The sequence below is a fragment of the Myodes glareolus genome, chromosome 12 (assembly GCF_982192425.1).
Source record: "Myodes glareolus chromosome 12, mMyoGla1.1, whole genome shotgun sequence".
In the NCBI taxonomy this organism is placed as follows: domain Eukaryota; kingdom Metazoa; phylum Chordata; class Mammalia; order Rodentia; family Cricetidae; genus Myodes; species Myodes glareolus.
Window position 1 is genome coordinate 31,249,243 of NC_142037.1, and position 24,191 is coordinate 31,273,433.

The 24,191-nt window shown below is 46.8% G+C and overlaps 1 protein-coding gene across 1 annotated transcript in view; it reads left to right on the plus strand.

Annotated features, from left to right (window-relative positions):
* Window positions 1-326: 326 nt before the first annotated feature.
* Window positions 327-24,191, plus strand: part of Nuggc (nuclear GTPase, germinal center associated) — a 46,869-nt gene continuing 23,004 nt past the window's right edge. Inside the window, 11 exon segments of the mRNA XM_048422030.3 lie at window positions 327-517; window positions 5,303-5,391; window positions 9,295-9,399; window positions 9,911-10,019; window positions 10,728-10,950; window positions 12,028-12,258; window positions 14,527-14,736; window positions 19,008-19,127; window positions 19,129-19,184; window positions 20,843-20,861; window positions 21,542-21,631. Of these exon segments, the coding sequence (XP_048277987.2) occupies window positions 5,349-5,391; window positions 9,295-9,399; window positions 9,911-10,019; window positions 10,728-10,950; window positions 12,028-12,258; window positions 14,527-14,736; window positions 19,008-19,127; window positions 19,129-19,184; window positions 20,843-20,861; window positions 21,542-21,631 (1,206 nt within the window). The 5' untranslated portion in view covers window positions 327-517; window positions 5,303-5,348.

Sequence of the window (24,191 nt, forward strand, 5' to 3'; positions counted from 1 at the left end):
TCTGGGAACTAGCTCTTTGTTTCTCTGCCCCAGCTCCGTCTGGACAGCAGTTGCCCTCAGAGAAAGGGTGCTGTGGCAGGATGCTAAAATCTGTTAGGGAAGGAAAAGTGGTCAAGTCCTGCCTGATTGTGGGAAGACAGCAGGGAAGGGCACACGATCCCCAGTTCACATGCAATTGAAGTTTAAATGAAAATAGGAAACAGCGTATCTTCACACTGAGGGAGGAAGTTGGGATAAATAGAAAATAGAACACAGCACATCTCCATATCGAGGGAGGAAGTTGGGGTAAATAGCCTAATGTGGTTGGTTTCACTTCCGCTGTGTTTACAGATGTGGCTTTGACTGTGACCACCGAGGGCCCTGTCTAGCGGGTCCCTGGTGTCTGCACCATCTGTATCGATGTGTCTCTATTCGCTACTGCTTCACTTGTGGACGTCTGGGACTGAAGCAACACTGATTGGGATTTTTTTTAAAAAGAAAATCTTTTTGATTTTTATTTTCAGTTCAGCAACATCTGGTAAGTTGTTCTTCTTCTCTATTCTGTGATATGATTTGTGGAATTTTTAAATAATAGAGCCTTTAAAATGGATAGCTTGAGATGTACAGAAAGCTTGAGAAAATAGTTTGTGTAACCTGCCCTTAATTACCTTGATCATCCTGGAGTGGTATATTAGTTATGAATGAGTTCACGGTCACGAATGAGCACATATTCATGGATAAGCATGAATGCTAAGAAAATTCTATGTCTTAGTGAATGAATGTTCCAAGTTTATGTCCAGGGTCCAGATTCTATCAGACCCCATCTAGGATACCATGCCACACTTGGCCGTTCTGTCTCTAAAGGTTCTTCTTGGCTGTCACCTGAGAGCTTTCCTGTGTTTGATGATAGTGCTCATTTTGAAGGGTCTTGATCTCGTACTTTGTGAGAGTCTCTGATATTGGCATTTTCTGTTAGATTAGAATTAGGGGTTGGGGGAAGAAGACCACAGAGCCTTTCTCATCCACCTTGGGGAGAATAAACAGCATCTCCGTGAGCTGTCACTATTGGTGCTGATCTGGATCACCTGGCTGGGGTGGTACTGGGCGAATTACTCCTTCCTCTCCGATTTCTATATTATACTCCTCAGAGGGAAGTCGGTACACAGAATGACCCCAAGGAGTAGGGCATTGTGTTTCTGCCCATGAGGATGGTTTTCCTTTAGTTTTGTCAGAATTGGATGATATCTGCTTAACTCCTAGGTGAATGGGAATTCACCTAGGGGGAAACATTGGCAGATAAACATGTCACCCCATGCCTTTTCTGCCTCTGGCAGGCATGTAACATTGGACACACTGGTGGTTAGGTGACAGCCACCTTTTCTCCTCCAGGTATTTGAAGGTTGGGCTTGAGAGCTCATATGGTATTTAATTACTCTTGACCTTGCTGTCAGGTGACCATTACTTTACTGGGTGACTGTGGGCAAGTTCCTTCCCCTCTCTGTGCTTCAGAGTACATGTCTGTAAACTGAAAGCCAGGACTGAAAGTCTCCAATTCCACTCGCCACGACTGCGCTCTGGTAGGGACAAAGAGCTTGTATCACTTCTCTCACTGTCCGTTTATAAAGAGGCCGTAAGCAAGGACAAACCAGAGAAAGGAAGGGTGAGCGAGGCAAGAACAGCTGCCAGCAGTCAGTTATTTAACAGGAAACCAGCCCCGGGCTGCCGTCCCGTGTCTAGCATTACCTGTAGAGCATCATTTGAAAGATGCCATTCTTGGGCTCAGGGCATGCGAATGTAAATAAGCCCCAAAAGCAAACCACGAGGGCTGGCCATGCAGCTGAAACCCAACTGCAATGGGCTGCGCTCGCACAGGTCTGTAAATTGGACTGCTCTGGATTGGTTCTTCACAGACACCGGCCCGATTTTCCCATCCTTATCACCTCCCTCTGCGGGGCAGTGTTTCCTGCCATTGGCTGAGGACGGCTGTTTTTAAGAGCATGAACTCAGCGCTGAGGCCGTCTCGGCCGTGCTGCTCCACCCCTCGGGAGCCCTAATTGCTGTTACCCTGCTGGTGGGGTTTCAAGATGAGGGGTGTCATCTTTTCAGCATCTGTTCACACCAGAGAACACACCTTCTGCTCACAGATGGGAAACCCAAGGCCCAGAGTGGCAAGGTGACCAGTGGACGTCCCACAGCTTTGTTTGGTAGCAGAACGAGAAGCAGAGGGGCCTCTGCCACTACAGCGTTCAGCTCCATATTGATGCGCTAGCCTCTTAGAGGCTTTCCTTTCGCTTTCCTTATAGAGTATTTCTGTCCATTTTCTAGTGCCTCAGATTGTCAACCAAATGGCCCCTTCCTCACAGTCTTTGAATTTGGCAGTAGGAATCTGAAACCTAAATCTCTATAACTCCATTTCAAGTAATTCCCGTTATCTCCACATGTCGGTTAGAAGTCAGTCACAAACTCCTTGTGAACTGGTGCCGTGGCTGCTGTTTTGGTGAGAGGCTCATGGGTTGGTGTCTGCTCTGATGCAGTTAAACTCAGTCTAACCCTGGACATATATGTGCCAACAGATTTTTCTGGACATCATGTGTTGTTGATGTAGTAAAAGAAGTCAGTTGAACATTCCCCTGACCCTGAAAAAAGCCCAAACCACTGCTGGTATTCCAGTATCCAGTGAGCAGGCCCGCTTCTTCCCTTCGCTCTGTGTGCTTTTAAAAATGTGCTTCGTCCCGCGTCCCTCTGAAAGTGAAGGTCCTTCATCTTGAGATAAATCTCAAGGCACCTTCAAGTCTAAGAGCTTGCGACATGTTCATGTTGCCCGGTGTCAGTGTGGTAATGATGCTTTTGCTATGGTCCAGTTGTTCTTTGGGGTTTTGTTTGGACCCACTTGTCCTCCTCCTCCTGGAATCTGCATTCTAGAATACTGATTGTCCTGGCAAACCACAGGATTTTGTCCAGCAGTGGGATCATACGTTTCCTTTGGTCTGCAGTATTCACGGAATCAAAATAACGGCTAGCGTTCTGCGTGGCGATGGCTCACTGCCCCACCCTTCTTTAGAAAGCAGCAAGGCTCTCCGTTATTTCCTCCTTTTGTACTGGGAGTCAGACAGGCCTCGCTGAAGAGTGGCCATGCTGTGGGGCATCGCCTTTTCTGTCCTTACTCATTCCGGTCCTGGTGTGGTTTGGTCTGTTTAGTGTTTGTAACAGTGATTTTTACATTATTTATTTATTTTCATGTGTGTGGGTGTTTTGCCTATGTACATGCCTGTGTACTGTGTGTGTGTGTGCCCACTACAAACAAAAGACAAAAGAGGGTGTTGCATCTGCTGGGACCAGATGGTTGTGAGTTACCATGTGAGTGGTAGGAATCCACCTCAGTCCTCTGTAAGAACAGCCAGTGCTCTTAACCGCCGAGCCATCCCTCCAGTTCCAAGTATTTCAAATCAGAAGTCGCTGTGGCTCTCATGGGATGTGACTTTGAGCATTCCCCCTCCCGGCGTTTCTGCTGTGCACTTTAAATGAGAACTCAGAATCTCAGCATTTGAAGACGAGTCTATTACCAGCTGGTCATACACATAGGTGCCATTTTTCAGACTTCTCTAGTATCAGAAAACCTTGAAGAACTCATAGTTCAGTAGGGAGGAGGAAATATAAACCATGGTTTCTGAGCTGAGCATAGTGGTACTTACCTGTAATTCCAGCACTCCAGAGTTTGAGGAAAGAGAGTCGTGAGTTGGAGGCTTATCTGGGCCTAAGCTGCGTAGAAAGAGACTGTGGAAAAGGGTGGGGGAGAAAGAGAAAGGGAGAGAGAGAAAAGAAAGAAAAGTCATCATAATTGGGCCATTTACAGAACAGCAGGAACCTGAGAAGGGAATTATTAGGAATTCAGACACCTTATTAGAGAAAAAAATTACAGGAACACACTCTTGATTAAAGGGTAGGCGTTCACAGGGAAGAAAAGGGTCAGGGCATTCTAGTGTGCCAGGTTTGTGGACATCCACCCGGACTTCTTCCCTGGAGAACCATGGAGGTTGTGAAGGGCCTGAGAGAAGGAATGGAGAGCTAACGTTCTTCCAACCTTGCATGCAATCAGCATCCCTTCCCATCCAACCAGCGTGTACCAACCATGAAAGCCGGTTAGTCACGTCAGATCTGTAAGCTGAACTAAGAATAGATCATTTTAACTGATGAGCTGTGATTTTAATTTGGGGGTCATGTGCAAATGAGGTGCAGGCTGCCTTATTTGGTGAGTCTGTCTGACTAGGGCCCAGGAGACTAGTGGAGACCAGCACCTCAGGAAGGTTTTGCATATTTCAGAGGGGCTGGTGGCTCTGGCTTTGAGATGCACAGCCGAGTGTTCCCCCACAGAAACAGTGGCTGTGGAGAGTAAGGGCTCTGGGTACACCCCCAGCATTCCCTGGGTTCTCATCTGTGTGGGCAAAGAGAAGGGCTCCAGGGGCTGACGTATGTTCGGCTCTGTAGTGTTCTTCATTCGGAGTCTCCCTAGGGCCCTGAATGTTCTTCATGCACATGATCCTGCCTTGTCTGCCAGTGACCTAGACACAGGCCAGCTCTGACACTCCCTTAGGATGCTTTCATACTGTTGTTCCCCCTGTGGATACCCCATGCTTCAGGGCTGCATTTAATCAGCCCCCAGTCAGTGTCTTCCTGTTGAAGTGGGGTGAGTAAGGTTCATAAGACCGAGTCTCTAGACATCTCCTTCCCTGCTCAGTATCCAGCCACTCAGCTCCAGTCCCGAGAAACAGCATGGAGACACCCCAGCTTCAGGCTGACTCTTGCTGGAAATATATGTCATTGGCACAAGTTCAAGTTCACCTGCCTGGGGCACTGACCTTGCCCAAAGCAGCCAGTGTGTAGAACTTGACGTCCGTAGCTCTGGTCACCAGAGGCTTATTCTCATTTCAGAATGAGTTGTTCTAAAGATCTCAGGCAATATCAAATTAAACCTCCCCAGATAACGTGTGTGATGGAGAACCAATGATCAGACACTGATCTTTGTCGCATCTATTATCAATGGGTGATGCGTGAGGCATGGGGAGGGTTTCAAAGAGAGGTGAGAAGACTCCCTGCTCTCTGGAAGTTAGTGGAAGACATAAAACACAAGCATATTTATGTATTCTCACTTTTGGAGGCGTGTGCTTTTATTCTTTAATGAGACACAGGGTCTTGCTGTGGAGCCTAGGCCGGCCTTGAACTTGTGATTATCTTGTTTCAGTCTTTCAAGAAGTGGGATTGTTACTCCACCCGGCTGCTTTTTGTACCTTTAATGCGTGCATCCTTCCTCTCTTTATCCTTTCAGGCTGGTATTCCTAAGCACACAGAAGGAGCAACTGACTTAGCAGGAAATGGCAGAAATGGAGGCTTCAGCAGGTGTGATGCCACACTCAGGTAACACTCCTGAAATGACCCTAAATAGGGCCTGGCTACTGTTGTCTGTTCAAACACTGAGACTGTGCCCACAGCTGGCGTTCCTTGCTCTTTAGTTGGATGCTGTTTTCTAATGGCAAGTTAGTAGGAACCGGCTGTCAGTTTTTAAAAACAGTAACTAAAGTAGTCTGTTCATAACAAAGCGAGCTGCTTGATGATCAGTTGTGTGTGTGAGGCTTCCTACCTTAAAAATAGTTTCTAGAACACAAGCTAGGACTCTCTGAAATCTAAGGTGGCAAGGTGAGGCCCTTGGAATACTAACAGGTGGCTCTTCTCAGAACGGGAGAGATGCGCCTAGGAAGAGTCTTATTGAAGGACGAGTCCATTGGAGTCAGTGTGGACAAGCTTCCTGCCTCAGTGGGCTGGTGGAAGATCTCTTGGGCCACAGCAAGTGCCTCTTTGAGGAAGCAGAGGGGGCAGCTCCCAGGTACTGGAACAAGGGTATATCAAATCATCCTTGTTTTCAGAACCGAGGAGCAAAATCCTCCTCGTCACTATGGAAACAGCTCCCTTAAGAGAAGGGGAACCAATATTTCCAGCTCTGTGTGGATAGCAGCCATCACATGAAATCTGACAGGACACACAAGCAAAAATCTCTGCAACTTCTGGGTCCCTTGGGCTGAGCTCAGAGCTCAAGAGGGGATCCTTTGCTTTAGCAATGGTTCACATTGACTGTAGAGCTGCGTCTTTCGAGGATCAGTTTTCAAAAGCGACACCCCCTGCCTGCTTCCTTCCATCCATCCCTCTTGCTCTTTACTAGAATAATTCAATGGAGCTGGAACAGGACAAGGGGACGGCCAAGCCATTGTAGGGGATAAGAACCATGGTCCATGTTCAGGCCAGTTCACTCCAGCTACAGGTTAATAGACCCATTCATGGTGTGAATCCAAGATGGAATATTTTATCCTTTCCAGGTGGTTTTCCATTTTTGGAACTGAGAAAAGAATTGTAATCCTGTTATTTTATTTAAATTCTTACCCCAAGCTCCCACTCATACCAGATTAATTGCCGAGTCTTATAAAGTTGAAATGAGGGCTCTCGATAGATGGGTTTGTTCCTTGTTTGATGCGTATGGTTAAGAGACTGCCCGAACATTGTTGACACAAGAATACCTGAGTTACAAAGTAGACATCCTTCTATATTATTTTGCAGATGACTGTGCATGCATCCTGGCATTCCGAGCTGCTTACTTGTCTTTAGTGTTTGGCCTACAACTGTCCCAGGCTTTTGAATAGCATATTTTTTTCTTTTCTGCCTCTTGCTCTCTGACTGAAGCCACAGAGCCAGCAACTACTTGGTATTTAGTTCTGCAGTCCTGAAGCTGAGCCAGGATGCATGCTTGCAGTTAGATCAGTCACTTCCTGGGACAGAAGGATGTAGTGAACAGCTTTTCATCTGTCACAGCAGAAGCATGAGGTGTCAGCCGTTCAAGCTTTGGCACATGTGTGGCTCTGCACTGGAACCTTCTGTGGCGTATGAGCTGTCTCCAGAAGGCAGCAGAATCTGCTCTGGGAGATGCAAGACTGAAGAGGTGGTGGTGGAAGGCTGTGCGTGACGTGTGGGAGGCTCACATCTGGAGCCCAGTGATGCAAGCTGGGGCTTCTGTTTAGGCTGCTACCCTAGGTCCCCACTGAAGTGTCTCAACAGCCCATCAGTGAGCCTGACCTTCTTAGACCATACTCAGCACTGGGGCCTTGTATTCGCTCTTTACATGAGTTCAGAGTGGCATCTCCTGGGACCAGGTGTTCCAGATCACTCCATGGCTCTTTCCCTGGTAACCAGCAAACCCTAGGAGCACTGGGTTAGGATCACTTCCAGAAACTTTTGCCCCAGAGACCAAGCTATTCCCCCTTTCTAGCCAGGCAACACTAATGAGGTGTGTTCTCCAAATCTAAAGCACAGCCTTCCTTAGGTTTAGGGCCCCTACCAGCCTTCCACCTCATAATCAAGTCATCATGTAGGTGAGTGAATGACTCCTGAAGACTTCAAAGATCTCCTGCTTTCTATTTTCTCCTGCTTAAGGAAGCAGCTGCTAATATCTGTAGGGGAAGAAGCCTGGGGCAGGGGGTGATTCTCCAATTTATTAACCAAAGGGCATCTTTTACTTTATAATATTATATTTTATTTTATCCTTTTGTGGTATTGATGTTGAACCCAGGACTTCAAGCACGCTAGTTAAGCAATCAGTACCACTGAGCTATATTCCCATCCCCCTTTTTAATTTTCAACTTGTGTATGTAGGAACAGTGTATGTGTTTGCATGTGTTCATGTGGGTGTGTATTTATATGTGTGCACATGTGCTTGTGGGTGGGTGTGCACATGTTTGAATATACATTTGGAAGTCAGAGTTAAATGTAGGCTGTTTTCCTCGGCTGCTGTTCACCTTTTTTTAAGTTTTATAAAAATCTTTATCGACAAAAAATTTACACAGAATACAATTTGCCTGTTTGTACCATTTAACAGACTTTATTCCAGCATTTTCAAAGGCCTGTGACATCATCGTCACTTTCTACTTTAGAACATTGTTATCTTTAATTTCATACACACATATAATGTATTGTGATTGTAGTCCACCTTTTTTTTTTTGAGACAGAGTCTCTCACTGAACCTGGAACTTATCAGCTAAGCTAGGCTGGTAACCAGCAAGCCCTAGGAGCACTGGGTTAGAGTCATGGAGCTCCAGAGATCGGCCTGTCTCTGCCTCCGTCATGCTGGGATTAAAGCTGGCCCAGCATAATTTTTACGTAGGTGTTGGCAACTGGGCTCCGGTCCTCATGCTGTGCCATAAGCACTTTACTTGCTAGACCACTTCCCAATCCTGATTTTAACCTTTCATTTTGAGATAAACTCTTAGTAGGTGTCCCAGACTGGTCTAGATGCCACGATCTCCCTGCCTCAGCCTCCTGAGTGGCTGGGGGTACAGTCATGTACCCCAGGCCCAGCTGGAAGGCATCCATTGTATAGGGAACCCCTCACACTGTGTCAGTGCTTCTAATTGACCAGCCTCTTGGTTTACAGATGAGGAAGGACTCAGAGGCTTAGCAGAAGACACTTGCCGTGGTTACCTGTTTGCTTTCCCCTCTGTTCTGTTTCTGGTGGAAGTCTGAAAGGCCTGTCTGATCCCTGCGGATTTCCTAAGGCTTAAACTTGGTGGACAGTATCTAGATACTTTGGTTTCTGAGAATATATATGCAATAGCAGTTTGCATGTGGAGAGGAATGTTGGAACCAGATGTGTGATGGTGTGTGTGTGTGTGTGTGTGTGTGTGTGTGTGTGTGTGTGAGAGAGAGAGAGAGAGAGAGAGAGAGAGAGAGAGAGAGAGAGCTTTCCAGGACCCAGAATCACATGGAGACAAGTCTAAGAGCGTGTCTGTGAGTGGCTCCTAGATTGGGTTGAGGTGAGACCCCCCCCTAATGTGGGAGGCACCAGTCCATATGCCAGGGTTCTGGGCTGAATACGAGGTGAGACCCAACCTAATGTGGGAGGCACCAGTCCATATGCCAGGTCCCGGACTGAATACGATGACAGAAGTGAGCTGTGTATACATTACTCCCTACGTCCTGACTGCTGATACTGTGTGACCAGTTGCCTTGTGCTCCTGTCACATGAGCCAAAATAAATCCTTCCTTCCTTGGGTGCTTTTTGTCAGGATTTTATCACAGATAACACAAAAGTAACCGATCTAAGGTACAACAGGTGCAGTGACCCTGAGAATTAGGTTCTAAATTGAGACAACCCCTCAGAGCAGGCAGAGCTAGCCAGGGTGCTCTGAGGCCTTCAACTTGTGTGCACTGGCAGAGGTGAGGCCAGGATCCTCTGCCCGCCCTCAGTCTGTAATTCTCTATGTCCTCTGTTTATCCTAGTTGACTGTGATCTGTTTAAAGAACCCATGAAGAAGAGACGCAGGTCACATCGAGACCAGCAATTCCAAGCATTTCCCTCTGCGGAGCAAAGTGCTCTTAAGGAATGTGAGTGTTGGGAAAGGCTGGTGTGGCTGTGGCAACATGACGCTGCCTTTCACAGACAGGTGCAGACACTCGGAGGGAAAGATGGAAAGTTCCGAAGGCAAGGGAGCATCTCCGCAAGCACCTGCTCCTTAGTATCTCCGCAGAGATATGTAACCTTTATATCCAGGCTGTTCTGTTTTCAAAATAACCTTTTCTGAATGAGAAGACAGTTGATAGATGGTTAGCTAGGTGCTTTGGTGGATATTTATACAGAATCCGCAGGAGAGAAGGCTCTAGAAAGTGTGAAGGGAGTGCAGAGTGCGCCAGTCTCTGGAGGGAGGTGATCAGAATCAACACAGCCTGTTGACGAGCACTTACCTCCAGCAGCAGATAGCTCGCTCGCTGGTTTAACTGACGTCTCGTTTTGCTGAGTTCTCTTCCTTTTCTGCAAGATTCAGTAGCCTCCTCTGGGGTCCTGGCATTCTTTCTCTGCCAGGTACACTCTCAGATAACCCATTTCTATTGATACCAGATGAAAAACTGGAGTCTCGGACCAGGAGGATTTTGAGCAACACTTATCAGAAAATGATTCAGTCTGTCTTCCTGGAGGAGAGCATTCCCAGTGGACTTAAGTATCTCATGTGAGTCTGGAACCTGCACCCTCCAATCCGATGCCACACCCCCACCAGGAGAAACAAAGTGCTCTCAGTTAGAAACAGCACAGAAGGACAGGAAAAAAATTCCTATGGCTGGAGGCTTTCTTTCAGGCTATTTTGTTTGGGGTTTTGTTTGTTTGTTTTTAAGCACTGACAGTAGCCATTTGTTGTGTGACCACCGTTGTCAGCTACTCTCCTGTGATTGTCCCATTTTTACTGAAACTGATGCTCAGAGAGACCAAGCCATGGAGCAAAGTCACACTGTGGATAAGGGGAAACGCTCCAAACCCAGCCAAACTATGTGTCACTGAGTTAATCAACTGTCCGTGCAGAGTTGGCTCAAACAACCTCAGTCGAGTCAATGACATAGTTGACCTTGCTCACAGGACTCCGGATTGCTCCTCAGACTTTTCTGCGTGAGTTTTATTAGAGACGAGAACATGGGACACAAACAAGGATGTCTCACATCTATGTGGACAGTATAACATTGTGGAGAATTCTCCTTACCAAGCATGTTTAGCTAGTCCTGTTTGCTCCCCAGCCCACGTCTATGTAGAAAGTAGGGAGCAGTCTTATCCCTTCATCAAAGAAAGGAAGGATATAGGGGGTTGCCCAGGATCGGACCTTAGTTTCTTTGCATTCTGTTCTGGTGTTCTTCTGCTCATACTCCTGTGCACTCTGAAACGGATGCAGAAACCGGCTTCTCGCCTTGATTGAGAAACCGCCGCTGGAGCCGATCTACGTAGGGTTCCTGGGAAGCACGGGAGCCGGCAAGAGCTCTCTGATCAATGCCCTCATCCAGCAAGCGATGTTTCTGCCCGTGTCTGGAGAAAGCATTTGCACGTCATGCATCGTCCAAGTGAGCTCTGGCTGCTGTGAACAGTATGAGGCCAAAATCCACCTTCTGTCTGATCAGGTAGGCCAGCAGATCTTCCCTTTGATCTTTTATCGTCTCTCATGTCTCTTCTTCTTTTCCTCTCTTCCATGACGTTTTCCTCTCTACACCACCAGAGATTACAATTCTATCATTATAAATGCCGCACAGGGACTGGGGAGATAGCTCAGTTGGTAAAGTGCTTGCCGGGTAAACATGAACACTTAAGTTTGGACCTTCAACATCTGTGGAGAGTAAAAAGCAAGGTGAGTCTGTCCCTGGGGGGACAGAGGTAACGGCTGGCACTTGCCAGCCAGCTGAACTGGTGAGCTCCCAGTTCAGTGAGAGATGCTGTCTCAAACAGACAAACACATAAATAAATACGGTGAAGTGATTGAGGAGAACATCTGATGTCAACCCCTGCCTTCACACATGTGTATGCACACACACAGAGATTACTATAGAACGTTCATCTTACGAAACCTATTTCGGTGAAAATATTCTGCAGGGTGAGATGGGGGTTCTGGCCCAGGTCCTTGGGTCAGCCATGCCCCTCTTTAAGCCCCTGCGTCCCCATTGTTTTTGTTTCCTTTCTGTTTCCGTGACGAATACCATGACAAAGACGAACTGAGGGGAGGAAAGGGTTTATTTGGCTTGTGCTTCCAGGTCACAGTCTGTCATTGAGGGAAGTCAGGGCGGGAACTCAAAGACAGAAGCCTTGGAGCACTGCCGCCTGTTGGCTCGCTCCCTGGCTGGTTCCCACGCTCATCCTCAGCTTGCTTTTTGTATAGCTCAGGACCATTTGCCCTGAAATGGCATCACACACAGTGGACTTGACTCCCTTCTGTCATTCAGAAAATCAAGACAGTACCTCACAGACATGGCCACAGACCGACCTGAGTGAGACGGTTCCTCCTTTGACCTTGTCTCAGATTACCCCAGGCTGTATCAAGTTGATGAAGACAACCATTTACTGGACAAGGGGTTTAGGGTAGCTGACTTAGGGTTCTGTTTTCAACTTCTGACCCCCCTCGGGGCCCTGGGCCCCTGCTCTTCCCCTTGTTACCATCCCCTCCCCCGAGTCTGTCATGAGCAGTGTGGCATGCTCTGCCTTGGCAGGAGTGGAAGGCGGAGCTGAAGGACCTGACTATGCTCCTGCACAGGGCGGACGGGCCCAGGGAAGAAGACGCAGATATGTGGGCCAGGGACGACGCAGCAGAAGAAGCAGCCCAGAAGCTACAGATGCTGTACGGCCGTGGGGCAGAACGGAGGCCCTATGAGGATTTGCTAAGGACGAAGCCCAGAGCAAGGATTCCCACCTGCAGAACCATCACTCTTAAGGCAGAGGAGGTAATGTCAAGATTTATTTTTCTTTATTGTTAGTCTTAAACATAACAGTGGAATAAGTCAAGGGGAATTGTCGAAGGTACAGTGTTTTTTATCGAAAAATAAACTGTTACCCAAATCGGAATTAGCTACCATCCAAGTTATCTTTCTTTCTTTATGCCTATAGATGGTAAACCTTGATTTCCAAATGAAGTTTTTTATGCTCGAAAAGACTACAGTCAGATGAGAATTAATTTGGGACGGCTTTGAGTGAAAATGAGTATATATGTATTCATTATATATTATATTATATCATGCATAGCATACTATAAATATATATAAAGGCTTAAGCAAATGAAGTTTATTCATTAGGAGGCAATTAGGAGGGTTTAGTGACTCAGCCGTGTCCAATTCAACATCTCTGTGGTCTCCTTGGCCTTCCGTGATGCTTGCTGCCTCTTCGTCATAAGGTTGCTGCTGAGATACCTGCTGTCGCAGCTCGTCTCATGGAAAGAAGTAGATGCATGTTGGCAACAAACACATCTCCCATTTCAGGAAGTGGAAGCGTTCCCAGAAACACCATTGTTAACTTTGCGTGTGGATTTCATTGTTCAGAACTGGCTGAGTGGCTCTTCTTAGCTATAAAAGGCAACAATCTGATTTGCCCTGATTATTAGATCAACCTCACTCCCTTGGCTCCCCAAACAGAAGGACATCCAGGCTGGCTTGATGAAGCCTGGGATGCCCATCCAGTTTCAGAACCGGCATGCGTTCTATTATGCTGAGATTCAGAATCTTTATTGAGACAAACTCTCTGTGAAACCAACACTCAACTTATAAACATTGCACATTAAAGAACCTAGGTTTCCCATGGTGGGCCAAGGGACATGGCTCAGCAGGTGAAGGTACTGACTGTCAAGCCTGACAGCCTGAATTTGATCCTGAGACCCACAGGGTGCAAGAATAGAATTGGTTCCTGCAAGTTGTCCTCTGACTTCCACATGTGCCCTGAGGCATGCATATGTGTGAACTTACATGTATATGTCATTCTCTATTGCTTTCTTTCTGGACCTTTCTATAGACATTGATCAACAATGACCACCATGGATTGTAGCTTTTCTGCTCTCTGAAGTGTCCAGTTGAGAATTACTGTCCTGTCTTTGTTCCCAGATGTATATAAGTAGGAACAGTAGATTGGAAACCCCCTCTTCCCCCAATCCCACTCACTGTTATTGAAATATTCTGGAAAAGCACACATATCAAGCATGCACACAAACACACACATATGGGGGTGGGGAGGAAGGATTTATTTATATATATATTTATGTATATCTACTTGGAAATTTTTTTAAAAAATTCTTAAAGATCAAATTTCTGATCAATCTTTAATCTGTAAAATATGATCATTAGGTCATGATTGATTTTCTATAATTATACATGAAACTTCCAGGAACTAAATTCTTCGCAGTTGCCTTTTGCCATGTGGAGAAAATATGCTCTAAGCAAAATTTAGAAAACTGCATCAATTTTAGAAGCAAATGGAATCTGGGAGATAAATTTAGCATCCCTACAACTTTTCTGGAGTCTTCTTCGGGTTGTGTTGGGCTGCATCATCTGAAAGTTAGGGAGCTTTCTTATATTCTGAACTGCCTGAAACTCACTGTGTAGCCAAAGATGGTCTTGAACCCTTGGTCCTCCTGTCTCCTGTAAGCATGCCCCACCACGCTCAGTCTATGCAGTGCTGCGACCAAACCTAGGACTTTCTGCTCGCTAGGCCAGCACTCTATAAGTTGAGCTACATTCCCAGCCCCAGTTCTAAATATTTACTTATTTTATTTTATTTGTGTGTGTCTTTCTCTATGGTGTGTGCATGTTTGTGTGTGTATGTGTATGAGAGAGAAAGAGAGAGAGAGAGAGAGAGAGAGAGAGAGAGAGAGAGAGAGAGAGAGAGAAATAGAGACACCGAGAGAAAGACTCCTTGGAGTTGGAGTTACGGGCAGCTCAGTGTGGATGCTGGGATCTGAAATCTGGGACTCTGGTTGGGTAGAAAGTGTTCTTATCCACTGAGCCACCTCTCTAGCCCCAACTATGTTAAGGAGCTTGAACTTGGTGGTCTCTGGAGTCTTCACAGGCTCGCAGGTCCTTGAAGAGACCATTCTGTGCTTCCTGGTGTCTGTTGTCTGAGGACTTCTTACTGTCCCTCAGCATTCCTTCCTTCAACGACTCTGCATCACAGGCAGGTTAAAGAGCCCTCAGCGTGCTTGGTCCGTGCAACCTGTCATTTCTCTTCAGGCAGGAGAGCTATCTGTCAAGCTGGACCCTTACATCCGGACTCAGAGGAGCGACTGGGATGGAGGATCAGCTGAAACACAAATCTGGCCCTTGATCAAATACGTGGAAGTGATTCTTCCCAAATCTGCACTGATTCCGGAAGGGGTTGTCCTGGTGGACATTCCAGGCACAGGCGACTTCAACAGCAAGAGGGATGAGATGTGGAAAAAGGTGACTGTTTCCCACGGGGTTTATCCCCCTTCTCTCTATTCCCTCACCCTTCAGAGAAACAAGTTGGGATTTTGTGAACTTGTTGACATTAAATTCCTTCATTTCTCTGTATTCTGGTGTTGAACAGGGCAGGGGCTGTATGTGGATAGCCACAGAAACCGGGGAAGCAGGGATTGCAGGGGTGTGTGTAGCCGGGATAAGAGTGTATGATGGACAAGAAGGGCAGCAACAGAGAGGCCTAGGGAAGCAGAGAAAGGGGACAAGGAGACTGCGAGCACAAAGGAGGCCATGTTACTTTTCTGCTGCTGTAATAGAGTGTCCTGACAAAGAGCAACTTAGGGGGAAAAGGACTTGTTTTGTTGGCTATGGTTTCAGAGGTGGTACAGCCCACCATGGTGGAGAAAGGATGGTGGCCAGGGCACAGGGTCTGCATGACAATCAGGAAGCAGAGTGATCTCATTTAGTCCTCACTTAGGAAAGAGAGACAGAGATATGCAGACATGTGGACATGTGTGTGTATGTGTGTGTGTGTGTGTGTGTGTGTGAGAGAGAGAGAGAGAGAGAGAGAGAGAGAGAGAGAGAGAGCAGAAGGTGGGGCTGAGCTCTCAGAAAGGTTCCCTGACTTCTCCCAAACAGCACTACCAGCTGGGAACCAAGCGTTCAAACACATCAGCCTGTGGGAGTCATTTCCCATCCAAATCATAGCAGGGCAGGGGTGCAAGGTACAGAAGTCAGTCACTCAAGAACCAAGAGTCTGCCTCTGTATTGGCAAGGCAGGGATGGATGATGCTCCTTGGTGGCAGAGGGAGGATCATGGTGGGTGTGGAGGAGGGAAATGGCAGAAAGGACACCCGGAGCTGTCTGCCTTCGTCCTGCTGCCTCTGGGTTAGGCTTTTCAAGAAACCAGAAGGAAAAGAACAGCCAGATCATTCTCTAAAGAAAGAGAAAGTGTGTGTGTGTGGGGGGGGGGAGGTGTGGAACATAGGACCAGATAGATGGGGCAGGGATGGAGGAACACAGGACTTCAGCTAGACGGGGATGGAGGAACACAGGACTTCAGCTAGTCAGGGACAGGGATGGGGGAACACAGGACCCCAGCTAGTCAGGGACAGGGATGGGGGAACACAGGACCCCAGCTAGTCAGGGACAGGGATGGGGGAACACAGGACCCCAGCTAGTCAGGGACAGGGATGGGGAACACAGGACCCCAGCTAGACGGGGATGGAGGAAAACAGGACCCCAGCTAGTCAGGGACAGGGATGGGGGAACAGAGGACCCCAGCTAGACAGGGCCAGGGATGGGGAACACAGGACCCCAGCTAGTCAGGGACAGGGATGGGGAACGCATGACCCCAGCTAGACGGGGACAGGGATGGAGGAACACAGGACTTCAGCTAGATAGGGATGGAGGAACGCAGGACCCCAGATAGATGGGGACAGGGATGGATGATGTCTTGTTACTGTTAGTAGCAGAGCAACTATTATGAACAATTCTTACAGCTCTGCTAGTGTACACTAAGTGAACATAGAGCCAGACTCTACAGTTGAAGCAATGAAAGTTCAGAAAACAAAGTCCCTTGTCTAAGGCTAGCCGGTGACAAAGTCCCTTGTCCAAGGCTAGCCAGTGACAGAGTCCCTTGTCCAAGGCTAACCGGTGACAGAATCCCTTGTCCAAGGCTAGCCGGTGACAGAGTCCCTTGTCCAAGGCTAGCCGGTGACAGAGTCCCTTGTCTAATGCTAGCCGGGGACAGAGTCCCTTGTCCAAGGCTAGCCGGTGACAGAGCCCCTTGTGCAAGGCTAGCTGGTGACAAGATTCAGTGGTAATCAGGTTTCTTAGCTGACCCAGGGGCTCTCTCCTCCCCATCCCCGTCCTTTTCCCTCTCCTTTAGGACGAGGTAGTCCATGTCCTTCACTCTGGTCAGTGGCTCAGGACTGGCCATGTGGACTTGAGTTTCTCTCTGGTCTTAGCCCTGAACCCTCAGTTAGTTTCAGGCCAAGCAGAGGATGACAGCTAAGGAGGGGCTGGCTCTTCCCCTGGATGGAACACAGCTACAGCCAGTTTGGATATATTGGGCTGCTTATCAAAGCCAGCACATGTGGCCTGGATCACGCTCTGAGGAGGCTGGCTAGAGGGACAGGCTGGTTCCTAGAGTGCTCTGCCTGGCCCCTCTCCCCTGCATTCCTGAGGTTTTTTGACAGCCTCTCACAGGAAGTAACTGTCAGCCCTTTCTTCCTAGGAAGAACCAGGAGGGGAAGGCAGCAAGCATTTTTATATTGGTGTCTAAGTGTGGGTCCATTCCAAAGAGATGAGGGTCAGGGTCTAGATGTGTGTAGCTCCTTTACTTCTCTGGACCTGGTTTTTTCTCTTTGGAGGGCACATATACTTTAAACTATGATCTACGGAACTAAAGGACTTGGGGTCATGTTGAAGGGCTGCCCAGAACCAAATAACCACACAGAAACTATATTATTTAAAACACAGCTTGGCCTGTTGGTTCTAGCTTCTTATTGGCTAACTCTTACATATTGATTTAACCCATTTCTATTAATCTGTGTATGGCCACGTGGCTGTGTCTTACTGGCTAAAAGTTCTGGCGTCTGTCTCTGGTGGGGCTACATGGCTTCTCTCTGACTCCGCCCTTCCTTCTCCCAGCATTCAGTTTTATCTTCCTTGCCTACCTCTGCTCCTCCCTGCCATAGGCTCAAGCCAGCTTTCTTTATTAACCAATCGTATTCACAGCATACAGAGGAGAATCCCACATCAGGGTCGGAGAGAGGTGGGAGGCATAAGCAATTGATGTCATCAGGTCTTCCCTCCTGATGCAATCAGAGCAGTTCTGTGTTTAAACAAGCACCCTGGTCCCTTCAGAGGCATTTGCTATGAGCTAGAGTCTAAAGAAGGGGAAGATGCTGGGGCTGCCGTTTCACCAAAGGGATGCCTTGGACCAGTGGGTGCAGGGCATAGGGGCCACAGCAGGCAAGTTAGGAAATTGACCTAACCCCAAATTCTGCCACTCATCAGCTGTGTGGCTTTAGAGAAAACTGGTTTGAAACTCACTGCTGTTAACTCAAGGTCTCTGGACCTTGTAACGTTTGGAGCCAGATAATTCTTTGTTATAGGAAGGTTGCCTGGGCATTGTAAGGTATTTAGCCTTTATCTGTAAGTATCCCAAATTGTAACAATTAAAAATATCTTTAGAGGGGCTGGGGAGATGGTTCAGTGGCTATGAGCTCTTGCTGCTGCTTTTGCAGAGGACCAGAATTCAGCTGTCAGCCTCCTGTGTCACAACTGATTGTAAGTTCAGCTCCAGAGCAGTGCACACTCTCCTCTTGCCTCTGTAGGCACCCGTACACACAACACACACACACACACACACACACACACACACACACACGTGCATATACATGCATGCAAATAAAAACATTCTTTAAAAATATCTTCAGGTATTTCCAGGCATGTATCCTCTGGGGTTAACACAATTGGTATGCGTCAGAATAATGAGATTAATTGTTCTCAAGTCACAAAACAGTCATCCCTTTCTTTATGTGCAACTTATTGTGTTGAAAAACTGAGAGTCAGCTTGGTTTCTGATTCAAGTCAGCATTTTGCATATACAGAGATAAGGCAGACAATACAGTGAGAATCATGTCACAGGGCCATACATAATTGTCACGCAAAGATGAGCATTTAAGGAAGCAGTGTTGGTGCTACTGATGTTATGTTTGTTGGCCTTTGAGACATGAATTATCGGGCGTTTAGCTTCTTGCTAGGTGAGCAAAGGTAGTTTTAAAGAGCCCTCCTATGAGGCGACACATGTGACCCGATGGGTCTGGGCCCAGAGCACTCATCTTTAGAACTCTGTCAATCATTCTGCAGCAAGCTGGGAGTTCTGGTGGGCCAAGTGCTCGAGGTTCTGTGGACTCTAAGATGCAAGGCACAGAGGTCCCCTTCCCTCTAGGTGACAGAGAGCTGCCCTGAACAGTCTGAGAGGAGCTGTGGTAAAGAACTGAGGTGTGTAGGATGTCCAGGAGAGGGGGTCTGCTCATCGGTGCTAATCCAGTTCAAGGCCCTGCAAGACAAATGGAGGCCCAGCTAAGTGACTGGCTTCTGCACACATGAGTGTCCACAAGCTGCTTCTTTGGCAGGTGCAGAGAGTGGAGTAGGAGTCCTGAGTGAGGGGCAAGGGTGGAGAAGGCCGCAGGAAAGCTCCAACTCTGAACTGCAGGCTCTACCACTGAGATGCCGTCCACCTTCTGACCCTTGTCCTGCAGACCGTTGATAAGTGTTCTGTGATCTGGGTGATCAGTGATGTAGAGCGAGTTTCCGGAGGAAAGGCCCACGAGGACCTTCTGAACGAGAGCATCAAAGCCTGCCAGCGTGGCTTCTGCAGGGGACATTGCCCTGGTGGTCACCAAGACCGACAAACTCCACTTGCGGGAGTATCTCAGGTATTGTGCTGAGCTGGCAAGGCTGTGGCTCATCCTGCCCTGGACTTTCTTTCCTGGGTCCTGGCTGTGAAAATGACAACATAACTTCACCTCAGGCTTCACCAAGTGACTCTTGGGGATGAAAGAGAAGTCTGTGTGACTTGTGGCGATGTCAAGATGTCTGGGTGGGTTTGCTCAAAAGTCTCAGCCATGTGACACTCCTAGGGCAGTTGTTGTGTGCTAAACCACTGTCCTCTACAGAAACTCTGAGGTACCACTTGGTGTAGGTGGGTCTTCTGTCTATATGTTACTTTCATTGGTTAATAAAGAAACTGCCTTGGCTTTTGATAGGACAGCAGCTTAGATAGGTGGAGTAGACAGAACAGAATGCTGGGAGAAAGAAGCAGAGTCAGGCAGATGCCATGATTCTCTGACCTGAGACCGATGTAGGTTAGGATCTTTCCCGGTAAGCCACCACCTCGTGGTGCTACACAGATTATTAGAAATGGGTTAATCAAGATGTGAGACTTAGCCAATAAGAGGCTAGAACTAATGGGCCAGGCAGTGTTTAAAAGAATACAGTTTCCGTGTAATTATTTCGGGTAAAGCTATCCGGGCAGGCGGTGGGAAGCGGCCCGCTGTTCCTTTTACAACCACTCACATGCACGATATAGAAAGAGTGTTCCTGCCCCCAGGAACATGGAAATGTCCGTTTCCCGTTACTCAGAGGAACATACCATATCCAGTTTGCTGCAACTTTCAAGTGTCAGGTTTTGCTTCAGTATTGTTTACTTAAGGTTTTTTTTTTTAAGTTTTTTTTTTAACTTAAAACTTAAGAATTTGGCCCAAAGGTTTTAGAGTACCAATCTATGACTAGGAATGAAAGATCTGTATTAGAGATACTAGGTTGGAGAGCTTGGTGGAAATTAATAGACGACTTTGTTTCCATGTGACTCTGTTCCCCAGTTACTAGGAAGAGGTGGGACTTCCCTTTCACCTTGGGATACCGTTGAGTGAAAAATGAACCAGCAGAACAAATACATACAGACTGTGTTGAGCACACAGTATGAGGTCACAAGATACAATGTCAATGTCACTGGGTCGTTGGTAATTCTCTGCAGTCTCTGGAACTTTTCACATGTCTTCTCCACATTCCTCCCAGGGTCACCAAAACTCAAGCCTGGCTGTTTTTCTCTAAAATTTTTCCTCTTATGGTCTAGGTCAGAATTCTAGCTTCATTCCTCACCCTTACAATTTGTCCTGCCCTGCTCCCCACCACAGAACATCTGAAGCTCACTTTTTCCAGGACCAACATTGAAACTGGGCATCATTAAATCTGCTGGGCACTGAGGATTGTCCCATTTCTAAGACCACTGTCTAAAAGAGGGACAAGCCCAGTACCACGGGAACTCAGACTGAGAGGGCCACCCTCTGCCTCAGAAAGGGAGTGCGTTTACAGGACATTGCTTAGCACTGGGAAATAAAGGCCCTCTTTCCAAGATACTGGAAGAGGAGGGGTGGGAGTGGAAGGAGGGTTGAGTCAAAAAAGAGCTTGAAAAGAGTTTGTACAAAGACAGGGCATGTCTGTTTGTCTGTGCTGCTTTCTGGCAAAGTTGGAAATTTCGAGAATACAAAATAAAAGTTTAGTCATTGTGACTTTTTTTCTTATTTCATTTCAGGGAAAGAAAGATGGAAAATGTAAGTATGGACCAGTCATTTAAAAACATTTATTTTTGTTATTAATTATGTGTGTGTGTATATGTGTGTGTGTGTGTGTGTGTGTGAGAGAGAGAGAGAGAGAGAGAGAGAATGTGTGTGTTGTATGAGTGTGTATGAATGTGTGCAAGTGTGCATGCATGTGCTATGTAAGAGAAGATGCCTGTGGAGGCTGGAAGAGAGATTGATCCCAGGATCTGGAATTACAGGCAGTTGTGGTTCACAGAAATAGATGCTAGGAACCACACTCAGGTCATCCGAAAGAACAGCAGGTGCTCTCCAGCACTGAGACATCTATCTCTTCAGCATCTGGACCAGTGATTTTGTTGATACTATTTTGTTTTTGAGACAGGATTTTTCTGTGTAGCACTGGCTGTGCAAGAACTCAGTCTGTAGAAAAGGCTGGTCTTGAACTCACAGAGATTCGCCTGCCTCTGCCTCCTGAGTGCTGGGATTAAAGGTGTGCGCCACCACCGCCCCAGCCTGGACCAATAGTGTTTTTTAAATAATGCCTTTGTGATTGGTAGTACATTATCCTCATATGTGAATACCTGAGTTTCTGGGCCAAATGAAGACAGCTAAAATAACAAGCACTGATTACCTCACCACTGCCCCATAACCCTAGCCTCTGGCTGCTATATATATATTTTTTCTTAATCCAGCAAGCTATTCAAGATCAGAGAGAGGCTGTTTTGCAAAGAAATGAAATAATCAAACTACAAAGGACTAGAATTCTCAAGGAGAAATTGAAGGTGAGTTTGCGGTTTTGCTGTATTTTTCTGCTTCTCTGTCCTCAGATACTGAGAAACAGATGTTCATTTGGTCCTCTGTGGTAACAAGATTAAAAGCTTTGGAGTAGACAAGTTAGACAAAAGTAAGTCCTGCTGCTTGATACCTCTGTGACCTTAGGCATGTTATAGTACCTCTTTGTGCCTCTACTTTCCTGTCTATAAAATGGGGAGCTAGTGCTGTGTCCCTCATGATTATTGGGATGAGTAAACGAAGAGAGATATTGTCTCCCGGGAAAATCAGCCAAGTATAGTGTGTGGATGTTTCCCAGGGAACCAGCTCTATGGGAACAAGTTTCCAAGTCCTATCGGCAGTAGGAAGAGGTGATGCTAGAGAAAGGTTTGGGGAAAATTCCCAGATTCTTGGGAATAACTGAAAAATAAAATACCCAGTAGTCTTAGGCTGGGAAGATATGGCTCAGTCGTCAAACACAGTTCTGCAAGCTTGAGGAGGAGACTGAGTTTGGCTCCCTGACATCCATATCAAAGTTGCTATGGCTGCAGACGGCGCTAGTGTGGGCCAAACAGGCAGCTCTCAGGGGCTTGCTGGTCAGCTAGTCTAGGTGAGACAGTAATCTCCAGGTTCAGTGAGAGACCCTGCCTTAAAAAACAGGTGGAGAGCAATAGAGAAGAAAGTCCATGGTAACCTCCAGCCTCAATATACATATGCACTGTATGTATGTATGTATGGAGGGATAGCATACCTCCCATATATGTGTATATACCACACACACACAAGAGAGAGAGAGAGAGAGAGAGAGAGAGAGAGAGAGAGAGAGCGCTAGCTCAATAGTCTTTAGGACAGGGGTCCACGGAGTAGAGGCAAGAACACAATAGTAACAGGTGGCCATGTTTGACAAATTATGCAGTAAAGCTGGAGGCATGATAATTATCATATGGGAAACATAATTATTTTTACTACTTTATCAATAAAATAGTGAAGCATAAACTTATCCCAGTAGTCTCATATAACTGTAAAACGGAAATTTATTTGAAGATGGCATCTGACCACTGCGGTACAAGTGATGGGCCAGAGGATGTAGACCGCCATAGGTGTCATGGGTTCACCCAAATGACATCTTCAGTTTCACTGTCAACGGCAACACTTGGCTCCTGTCCAGTTTAGTCAATAGCTTTGTGTGTCTTGACTTCCACAGCACAAAAGCAGAAAATGCATGTTGTGCCATGTAGAACCAGAGATGCCAAAGCTTATGTTACCAGCTCTGGATGAGCAGGCCTCCTGCATGAGCTGAAGTCTTCCACTGAACAACTGGATGCCAGTTTCCATGAGCCGATAAGTAGGCAAAGCTGTTCTTAATCTCTTGCACTGTTCCTGCTGGCAGGAAAGAAACATGCATTTTATGAGGTCCTAGTCAGATTATCTCGGGAAGTGGAAAGGCATAGTACTTCGCTGCTCAATTCACAGCTATGTTTATTGCTAACAAATGTGGCAAATTGATTTGCATGCATTGGGATCTGGGCAGCAGTGTGCCAGTGTACAGGGTTGCTGTGGTCCTTGGTGTTGAGTGCAAGTTCTTTTGCGTCTGCAATCCACGGAGATCCCCACTGATGGCAAAGTGATGGACTAGTTCTCCAACCACTTTGAACCCTCATTTGTAAAACCTACATTTGTACTAGATGCCTTTGGGGCAGATTTCATTTTACTCCTTGAAAATATGAGGCTGAAGTTGAATAATAGGCAGTCATTTTTATAGCTACAGGCCAATAACTTTTAAGTTAGAGAAATCAGAATTAGAAAAAAAAGTTAGGCAAAGTCTCCAGAGAAGATAGGATGCAGGGCTTAGCAATGAGTGTTGGGAGAGAGTGAGAGAAGTGAGAAGGGGCTGGGGAGAAGAGGGTTGGGAAAGAAGAACATACGACTTTTTCAACATGGCAGAAGTTTTAAGGACAAAAAAATTGCTAGGGACAGGTTAGAAGGTTGCCTTGAGCGTTCTACAGTGGAGAGATTGTGAGAGAGACAGGACTGTGGTGTATCCACCAGCTCTTGTTCAAACTGGGCTGCTGAGAAAAGAGGAGGGATTCTTTCTCTTCCTCTCTCTCTCTCTCTCTCTCTCTCTCTCTCTCTCTCTCTCTCTCTCACACACACACACACACACACACTATTGTGCACACACCTCCCTCCTGTTTAAAGTAGCACACTCCTGGAATGCTAGAGGGAAAGGGGAGAATGGGTACTTTGTAAGATGTTCAGTTTCTTTCTTCCTCCCTCTAACCCTTCTGAGACTTAAGAGAAAATGTAAACAGAGACCGCGCCTTCCTTTCCCTGCCACCCAGACCTGAATAATCACACAGAAACTATATTAATTATAACACTGTTGGGCCAATGGCTAAGGCATATTCCTAGCTAGCTCTTAACATCTTAAATTAATCCATTTTTATTAAACTATGTATCACTACCAGGCTGTGGTTTACCTATAATGTTCTGGCATCTTTCTCCTTTGGTGGCTACATGGCATCTCTTTGACTCCACCTACTCTCTCTATATCTCTGTGATCAGATTTCC